This window comes from Portunus trituberculatus, chromosome 33 (assembly GCF_017591435.1).
Source record: "Portunus trituberculatus isolate SZX2019 chromosome 33, ASM1759143v1, whole genome shotgun sequence".
In the NCBI taxonomy this organism is placed as follows: domain Eukaryota; kingdom Metazoa; phylum Arthropoda; class Malacostraca; order Decapoda; family Portunidae; genus Portunus; species Portunus trituberculatus.
In genome coordinates, this window is record NC_059287.1 from 10,957,696 (window position 1) to 10,968,150 (window position 10,455).

Here is a 10,455-nt window from a genome sequence, read left to right on the forward strand (position 1 = left end):
CTGATAAATAAAAAAAAGAAAAGAAAAGTAAGACTAGAACTAGATAGAACTAGGATAAAGAACATTATATAGTATGTACACGAGAGAGAGAGAGAGAGAGAGAGAGAGAGAGAGAGAGAGAGAGAGAGAGAGAGAGAGAGAGAGAGAGAGAGAGAGAGAGAGAGAGAGAGAGAGAGAGAGAGAGAGAGAGAGAGAGAGAGAGAGAGAGAGAGAGAGAGAGAGAGAGAGAGAGAGAGAGAGAGAGAGAGAGAGATAAGATACTGAAAAATATATCTTTGTTTTACGCTCTTGTAATTAGAAAAAAACGGAAAAAAGAATCACAACAAACTACAATAAAGAAAAGAATAAGAAATAAAGAACACAAAAGTAAAGAAACAGAAGGAAGGATAAAATAGAGGATACTGATGAAATTAAGATAGAGAGCAAAGAACATGGTAAAGAAAGAACATAGATAGAGAGCACATAGCAGGCGTGGACATAGAAAACAGAGAGAAGCGGAACATGGGAAAGATAATGAAGAAGGGGAGGGAATAAAGGGGAGATAGGCAGAAATAATATGAGTGACGTGAGGGAAGAGGGGAGAGAAACTTCCAACTGACAAGTGAGTGAAAGCAAAGATGAAAAAGAAATTGAAAATGGCACAGAGAGAGAGAGAGAGAGAGAGAGAGAGAGAGAGAGAGAGAGAGAGAGAGAGAGAGAGAGAGAGAGAGAGAGAGAGAGATTCTTTTTGCTACTACCTTTCATTTTCATTCTTTTCCCAGTATTATTATTATTATTATATTATTATTATTATTATTATTATTATTATTATTATTAGTAGTAGTAGTAGTAGTAGTAGTAGTAGTAGTTGTGCAGCAGCAGCAGTAGTAGTAGTAGTAGTAGTAGTAGTAGTAGTAGTAGTAGTAGTAGTAGTAGTAGTTGTTGTTGTTGTTGTTGTTGTTGTTGTTGTTGTTGTTGTTGTTGTTGTTGTAGCAGTAGCAGCAGCAGTAGCAGTAGTAGTAGTAGTAGTAGTAGCTGTGCCAGTTGTAGTGTAGTACTAGTTAGCAGTAGTAGTAGTAGTAGTAGTAGTAGTAGTAGTAGTAGTAGTAGTATCATTACTAATAATTTATTTTCATTTACTCTCTCTCTCTCTCTCTCTCTCTCTCTCTCTCTCTCTCTCTCTCTCTCTCTCTCTCCCATCCCTTTCTCCTTATCTGTGTGTGTCAGGACGCCGCGTGGGAGGTGCCGGTGGTGCTGGTGGGGAACAAGAAGGACCAGGCTGGGGACAGGATGGTGAGCAGCGAGGAAGGGTTCAAGAGGAGCAGAGACATCGGCTGCCAAACCTTCCACGAGATCTCAGTCAGGGAGAGCATTGACGAGGTGAGGTGAGGTGAGGTGAGGTGAGGTGAGGTTAACTTCTTCAATACTGAGACGGATTTTTACCACAAGTTTGGGTGTGATTACTTGATGAAACCATTCTATTGACATTATGAAGGGTCTATAGAGGTCACAAGATTAATGGTCACAGCCTTCACTATTTTAATCCCCCCCCTTAAGTTTTCTGAAGGTGTGTAAAATCACTAAATAGTAAGAAAAATTAATATGAAAAATGCGTCATGGTGCTGAAGGAGTTAAGGTTTTGGAGAGGTTAGATTAGTTCGTACACACACAAACACACACACACACACACACACACACACACACACACACACACACACACACACACACACACCGCATAGTGTAGTTTTTAGCACGCTCGACTCACAATCGAGAGGACCGGGTTCGAGTCCCGGTAAGCGGCGAGGCAAATTGGCAAGCCTCTTAATGTGTGGCCCCTGTTCACCTAGCAGTAAATAGGTACGGGATGTAACTCGAGGGGTTGTGGCCTCGCTTTCCCGGTGTGTGTTGTGTGTGATGTGGTCTCAGTCCTATCCGAAGATCGGTCTATGAGCTCTGAGCTCGCTCCGTAATGAGGAAGACTGGCTGGGTGATCAGCAGACGACCGAGGAGGTGAATTACACACACACACACACACACACACACACACACACACACACACACACACACACACACACACACACACACACACACACACACATACAAGTCGAAGTGAAACGTACATATAACTGGCAGCAGGATGGAGGTTTATGCAACTATGTAAGGCCAACCTGAGAGAGAGAGAGAGAGAGAGAGAGAGAGAGAGAGAGAGAGAGAGAGAGAGAGAGAGAGAGAGAGAGAGAGAGAGAGAGAGAGAGAGAGAGAGAGAGAGAGAGAGAGAGAGAGAGAGAGAGAGAGAGAGAGAGAGAGAGAGAGAGAGAGAGAGAGAGAGAGAGAGAGAGAGAGAGAGAGAGAGAGAGAGAGAGAGAGAGAGAGAGAGAGAGAGAGAGAGAGAAAGGGTTAATCCATTAAGCCAGCCAATTAAAAACATCAAAAGCAAGAGGAATAGGAACATACGGAGGAGGAGGAAGAGGAGGAGGAGGAGGAGGAGGAAAAGGAGGAGGAGGAGGAGGAGGAGGAGGAGGAGGAGGAGGAGGAGGAGGAGGATAGCCCATTACGTTAACTAGAGGACAGGGAGAGAGCAAACCTGTAAAGACAATCAATTATACCCATCAAAAGCGAGAGAGAGAGAGAGAGAGAGAGAGAGAGAGAGAGAGAGAGAGAGAGAGAGAGAGAGAGAGAGAGAGAGAGAGAGAGAGAGAGAGAGAGAGAGAGAGAGAGAGAGAGGCCATAAATTAAACCCTGCACAACAGCACACAACCCCTGTCCCATCTCCCTCGTCAAACAAAACCCTGTCAAACAACTCGGGTAAACACAGTCACCAGGTATGCACTTTCCCAACACGTTCCTGCAGGTTTCCCGGGTGTTTGAGGACGCTGTGAGGTACTGGAGGGAGATTGCCAAGGCTCCCAAGTTGCGGCGTGCTTCTTCAGACCTACCGGATCTACCTGCTGAGCCTCACAAGATCTCTCAGCCTCCAATTAGCGTGCCAGGTAATGTTGACGTGTGCTGTGTTGTGTTCAAGTGTTGTGTTGTGTTAGTGTTGGTGTAATTTGTAATGGGGTGTTTTGCTTGTTGATGTGGTACTGTAGTTGTTATTGTTGTTGTTGTGTGTGTGTGTGTGTGTGTGTGTGTGTGTGTGTGTGTGTGTGTGTGTGTGTGTGTGTGTGTGTGTGTGTGTGTGTGTGTGTGTGTGTTGATCTAGGCGTTTCTTTTTGTTTGTGTTTTATCTCTGTGTCTCTATTTTTCTCTGTCTTTCTCTCTCTCTCTCTCTCTCTCTCTCTCTCTCTCTCTCTCTCTCTCTCTCTCTCTCTCTCTCTCTTGGTTATCGTAAGCTTCTCCTTCTCTCTTCTTCTTCTTCGTCTTATTTTCTTCTTCTTATTATTATTATTCCGGTTCATCACTCTTCTTTTCCTCTTTTTCTATGCTCAAGCCTGGTTCTTCCCTTCCTCTTCCTAATCTTTGTTTTTTCCTTAATTTCTTTCTGGTGTATTCATTTATTTATCTTCCTCTAACCGGTTATGGTCATCGCCGCTCCTCCTCCTCCTCCTCCTCCTCCTCCTCCTCCTCCTCCTCCTCCTCCTCCTCAGCCTCCTTCTACCCGGCTTTATTCTACTTATTTGATGACCAATAGCCCTCTTCGTAACTGTTCTCTCGACATAAGCCTATATAATCATCATCTTCTTCTTCTTCTTCTTCTTCTTCTTCTTCTTCTTCTTCGTCTCTCCTCCTCCTCCTCTACTCTCCTCTCCTTAAAACAATTATTTCTCATCGCCAATCTTGTTTTGTTGATCATATGCCGTTTATTAGATTTTGTTGCTATTTTATTAGGCATTTTAGTTTATGATTTTCTTATTTTCTTACTGTTACTACTACTATGGCTCCTACTCTCTCTCTCTCTCTCTCTCTCTCTCTCTCTCTCTCTCTCTCTCTCTCTAGTACATCGTCAGGTTGGCTCTTTTTGCAGGATCTCCAGCATGTACACGTTCCTACACGTTTCGCGCAGCCAGAAGGATGTCCATACGCTCCCGCACGCACCCTGTCTGCCCCACCATTGCCCCCGGGGACCTGTTCTAACACCCACACCCTTACCAAACCCATGTCCACACCCGCACTCCTTTCCTACCCATGAACCCTCCCTCTAACTGGAAAGGGTGTGGGGAGGAAGATGTTTGAGTGACTTTTTGATCTCAGTCTTTGTGTGTGTGTGTGTGTGTGTGTGTGTGTGTGTGTGTGTGTGTGTGTGTGTGTGTGTGTGTGTGTGTGTGTGTGTGTGTGTGTGTGTGTGTGTGTGTGTGTGTGTGTGTGTGTGTGTGTGTGTGTGTGTGTGTGTGTTTTGTGTGGGGCAGGTAGTAGTGGTAGTGATGAAGGAAGAAAGTAAGGAGAGTTAATTAGATTGGAACAAAGGATTGGGCAAACTTAAGAAGGAAAGAAAAGGAACAAAGGATGAACAGAAGAAGGGTAACAGACTGAATTAACTGGAGGGAATTAAGTGAAGGAGGAAGAGCTCGGTAAGTGGGGAAGGAAGGAATGAAGGATAAACTGAGGAAACAAACAATGATGGAAGACTAAATTAAGGTTTATTTGCGAAGGAAACTGAAGAAAAAAATGAATGGTATCTTATGAAGGAAGGAAGGAAGGATAAAAGTAAAGACAGACGGATAAAAGGTTGAACTGCACTGAAAAAGAAAGTAAAAAATGACGAAAATAAACAGGTGAATGAAGAAGGAACCAAATAAACATGGGAAGGAAGGGAGGAAAAATAACATGAATAAAAAAATACATAAAACCAAACCAGTATTAGACTCGTATTTCCAAACCCAATGGTCTCTCATCATAAGACACTACAAATCTCAACTTAACTGACCATATTTGCCAACAGAAAACGTATACCAAGACTAAGAAGCAAAGAAACCAAGAAAAAAAAAATTGAAAGAAAACGGAAAACAGAAGAGTCTCCCATATCCTTGCATCCTTCACCCGTTTTCTCTGGACCCCTTGCTGGCAGTGTTGTCTTGTATAGCAGTGTTTCGTTGTCTTTCCCTGGCTCTCCTTGTGGTTCTTAGTTGCTGTGGATGTTTCTGTGGTCTTCCTGTGTTTGTGGGGGTGTGGAAGTGGAGAGAAGCAAATAAAAAAAGAAGAAAAAGAAGAGTGAGTGTTGAATCATAGGACAGAAGTAAAGAAAAGAAAATGTGGCGTCTGAAAAAGTAGAGAAAAGAAAATGTGGTGTTTGATAAAAGAAAAAAAAATATGGGATGAGAGAGTAAAATAAGGAAAATAAAGTGTAAAGGAGTAAAGAAAGAAAGAAAGGAAGGAAGGTGATGAATAAGACAAATTTAAAGAGAAAAGAAAATGTGATGTCTGAAAAATTATGATAAAAAAAAATGAGAGAATAATTTAGAAAACAAAGAAAATAGGGTATGTGTGAGCAGTTTTAATCCCTTCAGCAGCAGGACACGTGTGAGCAGTTTTAGTCCCTTCAGCAGCAGGACACGTATGAACAGTTTTAGTCCCTTCAGCAGCAGGACACGTGTGAACAGTTTTAGTCCCTTCAGTAGCAGGACACGTATCGACAGTTTTAGTCCCTTCAGTAGCAGGACACGTATCGACAGTTTTAGTCCCTTCAGCAGCAGGACACGTGTGAACAGTTTTAGTCCCTTCAGCAGCAGGACACGTGTGAACAGTTTTAGTCCCTTCAGTAGCAGGACACGTGTGAACAGTTTTAGTCCCTTCAGTAGCAGGACACGTGTGAACAGTTTTAGTCCCTTCAGTAGCAGGACACGTATGAACAGTTTTAGTCCCTTCAGCAGCAGGACACGTATGAACAGTTTTAGTCCCTTCAGCAGCAGGACACGTGTGAACAGTTTTAGTCCCTTCAGTAGCAGGACACGTATGAACAGTTTTAGTCCCTTCAGCAGCAGGACACGTATGAACAGTTTTAGTCCCTTCAGCAGCAGGACACGTGTGAACAGTTTTAGTCCCTTCAGCAGCAGGACACGTATGAACAGTTTTAGTCCCTTCAGCAGCAGGACACGTGTGAACAGTTTTAGTCCCTTCAGCAGCAGGACACGTGTGAACAGTTTTAGTCCCTTCAGCAGCAGGACACGTATCGACAGTTTTAGTCCCTTCAGCAGCAGGACACGTATGAACAGTTTTAGTCCCTTCAGCAGCAGGACACGTATCGACAGTTTTAGTCCCTTCAGCAGCAGGACACGTATGAACAGTTTTAGTCCCTTCAGTAGCAGGACACGTATCGACAGTTTTAGTCCCTTCAGTAGCAGGACACGTATCGACAGTTTTAGTCCCTTCAGTAGCAGGACACGTATCGACAGTTTTAGTCCCTTCAGCAGCAGGACACGTATCGACAGTTTTAGTCCCTTCAGCAGCAGGACACGTATCGACAGTTTTAGTCCCTTCAGCAGCAGGACACGTATCGACAGTTTTAGTCCCTTCAGCAGCAGGACACGTATGAACAGTTTTAGTCCCTTCAGTAGCAGGACACGTATCGACAGTTTTAGTCCCTTCAGCAGCAGGACACGTATGAACAGTTTTAGTCCCTTCAGCAGCAGGACACGTATGAACAGTTTTAGTCCCTTCAGTAGCAAGACACGTATCGAGTTTTAAATAATCTCTTCAGTTGCAGGACGCGTTTTCATATTCATTTTGGCAATTTTATACAGTTTCAGAAACATATGATGAGATTAGAATATTAAAGACTCTAGCTATTGTTCTTTTGACCTTTATAGACTCTTCCTGATGCAAATAAAATCATCTAATCACACCAAAAATTCATAATAAAAAAGCGTCCCAGTACTGAAGGGGTTAAAAGTGTTGAATAATGGAAGGACAAAATAAAGAGGAAAGAAAATGTGGAGTTTGAAAAAAGTATGATAAAAAATAAGGGATGAGAGTGTAAGATAGAGAAAGAAAACGGTATGTGTGAGGCGTTTGGAAATGTTGAATAATGGAAGGACAAAATAAGCGATGAAAGAGCAAAATGAAGAGAATAAAGATGTGTGAGGTGTTTTGAGAGTGACTGGGAGCATAAATTGATCAGTATGTGCTTGTTAGGGTCATAAAAACCGAGGAAAGAATGTGAAGAGAGGAAGAAAATTATGTTTGTTAGATTTTAAAATTACGAATAATAGATGTGCGTGATAAGGATGAAAAAAAAAGTAGACACAGAGAAGAAAAACTGTCTCTGTGATGCAAGAAAGTGAATGAAAAGAAAGTAAAAAGAACATGAAGAAAGAAAATTCTGAGTTTGTGAGGTTTGAAAATTAAGAGGGAGTAAAGTAATAGATGTGAAAAAAATTTGATACAGAGAAGGAAAATTGAGTTTATAAGGTATGAAGATGAATGAAGAATAAATTAACCTAGGAATAAGATGCAATAATAAAAATAAAAAAACGATTAAAGAAAGCATGGTATTTGTTAAGTGAGGAAGTAAAGCATGAATAAAGACAATAAAATAAGGAAAAAGAGAGAAAAAAAAATGCTTGTGAGATATAAATATGAACAGGAAGTATAAAGAAAAAAAAGAAGAATGAATGAACAAAAAAGAAGAATGATAAATAAATAAAGTTCCCGAAATCTGAAAGCAAAGCAGAAACAAAACATAAGACAAGTCATTAAATTAGGTTGTTATTCTTGCTATTTTTTGTCCTGTGTGTGTGTGTGTGTGTGTGTGTGTGTGTGTGTGTGTGTGTGTGTGTGTGTGTGTGTGTGTGTGTGTGTGTGTGTGTGTGTGTGTGTGTATTCTGTGAGGTGACAGGAGAGGAGAGGAGAGGAGAGGAGAGGAGAGGAGAGGAGAGGAGAGGAGAGGAGAGGAGGAAAGGAAAGGAAAGGAAAGGAAAGGAAAGGAGAGGAGAGGAGAGGAGAGGAGAGGAGAGGAGAGAGAGAGAGAGAGAGAGAGAGAGAAGAGAAGAGGAAAGGAAAGGAAAGGAAGAAGAAAGGAAAGGAAAGGAAAAGAAACGAAAAGAAAGGAGAAGAGAAGAGAGAGAGGAGAGAAAAGGAGAAGAAGGACAAGAAGAAGGAGGACGAAGTGATGATGATAATGATAATGATAATGATGGTGATGATGATGATGATGGTGGTGGTGGTGGTGGTGGTGGTGGTTGCTGGCTTGGGGAGGATCTGAGTGGTGGGGTGAGTACTGTTGGTGTGCTGGCTTGAGTGGCTTGAATGGCTTGGTTGGGTCTGCTTCTTCCTGGCTTGGTGTTTGTCACTTTTAATTAACAATGTCTTACCGTATGTTTTGTCTTCTCTATTTTTTTCTTTCTTTCCTTCTGGTTTGAAATGTAGTGTGTGTGTGTGTGTGTGTGTGTGTGTGTGTGTGTGTGTGTGTGTGTTCATATTTTAGCTATCTTTTTAGTGTTATGAGTATGTTGGACTACTCTCTCTCTCTCTCTCTCTCTCTCTCTCTCTCTCTCTCTGGGATCCACACATTTAGCACACACGACAAAATAAAAGAACTACACATAACGTCGATTCTTGATGGCTTCCTTTCTTTTCCTCTTTCTATTCCTCCTTTTCTTCCTCCTCGTCCTCCTCCTCCTATTCCGACCAAGCCTTTCATGTGTGTATTGCTGCCACTGGAATCCTTACCAGTGTCGACAAACTTTACCTTCACCAATACGAACAAGCATTTTTTTTTCTTTCTTTCTTTTTCTCTCCATTTATGACGCAACGGTGCAAAATTCTGTCTCCACACCGGCAACTTTACGTGGGTACAAATGCAGCAGTTTTGTGACGCGTGAAGACAGAAGAAGGACTTGTGTTGGTGAATTGAGGGTGTGTTTGTGATCGCCAGTCACTCAGTCATTCAGTCAAGGTGAAAATGAAGAGAGATCAAATGACACGATATTAGTAAGTGGTTAGAAATCAATGGATAAAAGCTTGTGTTTATATTTCTATGTTAGAGGGAAAAACTGGTCAAGGGCAACAGAAGCGATTGAACAAAAAGGCCCACTTACATGCCAGTCCCGAGCAAATCCGAGGGAGTTAGCTAAAACAATCGGATATCTCGAAACCTTCCTCTTAAATAAGTTCAGGTCAGAGGATGCTGGAAATACAGGGGCAGACATGGAGTTCCAGAGTATGTTTGTGTAAATTTTGTTTGCTCAGGCACATCCCCGCCTTGATTTATGGAGAAATATTAAGTTAAACCTGTTCATATATTAACTATTTGACTGCCACTAATCCGTCCCTTGTCTAAAACGAATCACGTGAACGTTTAGTCTCATTCCCACTGAAACATTCCCAGCCTCTCACGGCGCACCATGAACGTTCATCCTGCTCACTCTTCCGCTACGTTGCGCCAGTTCATCCTTCCGGAACGTTTAACCCTGAGAAGCGAGAAATGTTTGTACCCATAGAGACAGTCGTATGCGCTCTCTCTCTCTCTCTCTCTCTCTCTCTCTCTCTCTCTCATACGATTTTTCCCTCACTTTTCTTCTCCGGCCAAACAATCAACAGCTAGTCTTCTTTTGTTCTTTATTTTGTTTTTCTCCTCCTTATTTCCATCAGACCATTAACCAGGCCATATTTTCTCTTCCCTCCGCTCCTTTCCACACTGCGCCACTAACCACTAACCACTAACCACTAACGCCCTCTATCTCTGTAATGGCCACGCACTAATCTCCACGCTTCCCCATCACGCCAGACTCGCCGCCAGATTCCCGCTGGATGTCCCTCGTGTTTGGCATCCGCGGCAGGAAGACATCGGAGGAGGAGAGCCCTGAGATGGATTCGGGTATCCTAGCGCTGCCCTTCAGAAGCAGGGCCTCCACTGACGGCCACCTGCACCAACGAAGACTCTACAAGCTGAGGATGAGTTTGAATCTCCGTGCGTCGAATCTTCACGATAGGAGGATGAGCATCGCCATGCGCGGGGCGACCTGCGGCTTCTGATCCCACGGGGAAGCGAGCAACGATAGTTTTTATTTATTTATTTATCTATTGTATCCATTCCCCCAGCGGGTGTAATATGACAACACAACTGTGTTTAGCTTCCTGAGTAACTAATAAAAGACAAAGGGCTTATATGTTACTTTATATCACTCCCCACCGGCACCGAGACGCCACCCGATGTAATGTATCTACTGAAAGGATCACACAAGTCTCCCCGCCAAGGACACACTGACCGCCACAGGCTGGCCGGTCTGCCTCCCGTACTCCAGGAGGAGCAGGAATAGAGACGAGGTAAGGACATGATATTTTAGGAGTAATAAGTTTGTCACTTGGAGACACTGATGATAGAAATAGGTAACAGATGTAAGAAACGATACAAAAATAGAGGGAAATTGTCACTAATTTTGTTACCTAAGGACAGAACAAAATAAGTCAGTCACAGTGATGCTCTCAGGCGCTGGTTGAGACGTGCACATTTCCGTGTTTTGTATCGCGGCTCCATTCCCACCAAAACCCGTACTTCTGAACGAAATGTTACAGAAATTCCACCATATTTGAACAACTTAA

The 10,455-nt window shown here is 42.8% G+C and overlaps 1 protein-coding gene across 2 annotated transcripts in view; it reads left to right on the forward strand.

Moving 5' to 3' along the window:
* The window catches only part of LOC123512218 (ras-related and estrogen-regulated growth inhibitor-like), a 50,110-nt gene extending 40,098 nt beyond the window's left edge, over window positions 1-10,012 (forward strand). The window contains exons 5-7 of one of the 2 annotated variants that reach the window (XM_045268466.1): window positions 1,207-1,359; window positions 2,831-2,969; window positions 9,641-10,012. In XM_045268466.1, the coding sequence (XP_045124401.1) occupies window positions 1,207-1,359; window positions 2,831-2,969; window positions 9,641-9,888 (540 nt within the window). In that variant the 3' untranslated portion in view covers window positions 9,889-10,012. Of the gene's footprint in view, window positions 1-1,206; window positions 1,360-2,830; window positions 2,970-3,943; window positions 4,229-9,640 lie in introns of those variants that run through there. The other variant, XM_045268467.1, reaches the window with a different exon arrangement.
* The last annotated feature ends 443 nt before the right edge of the window (window positions 10,013-10,455 follow it).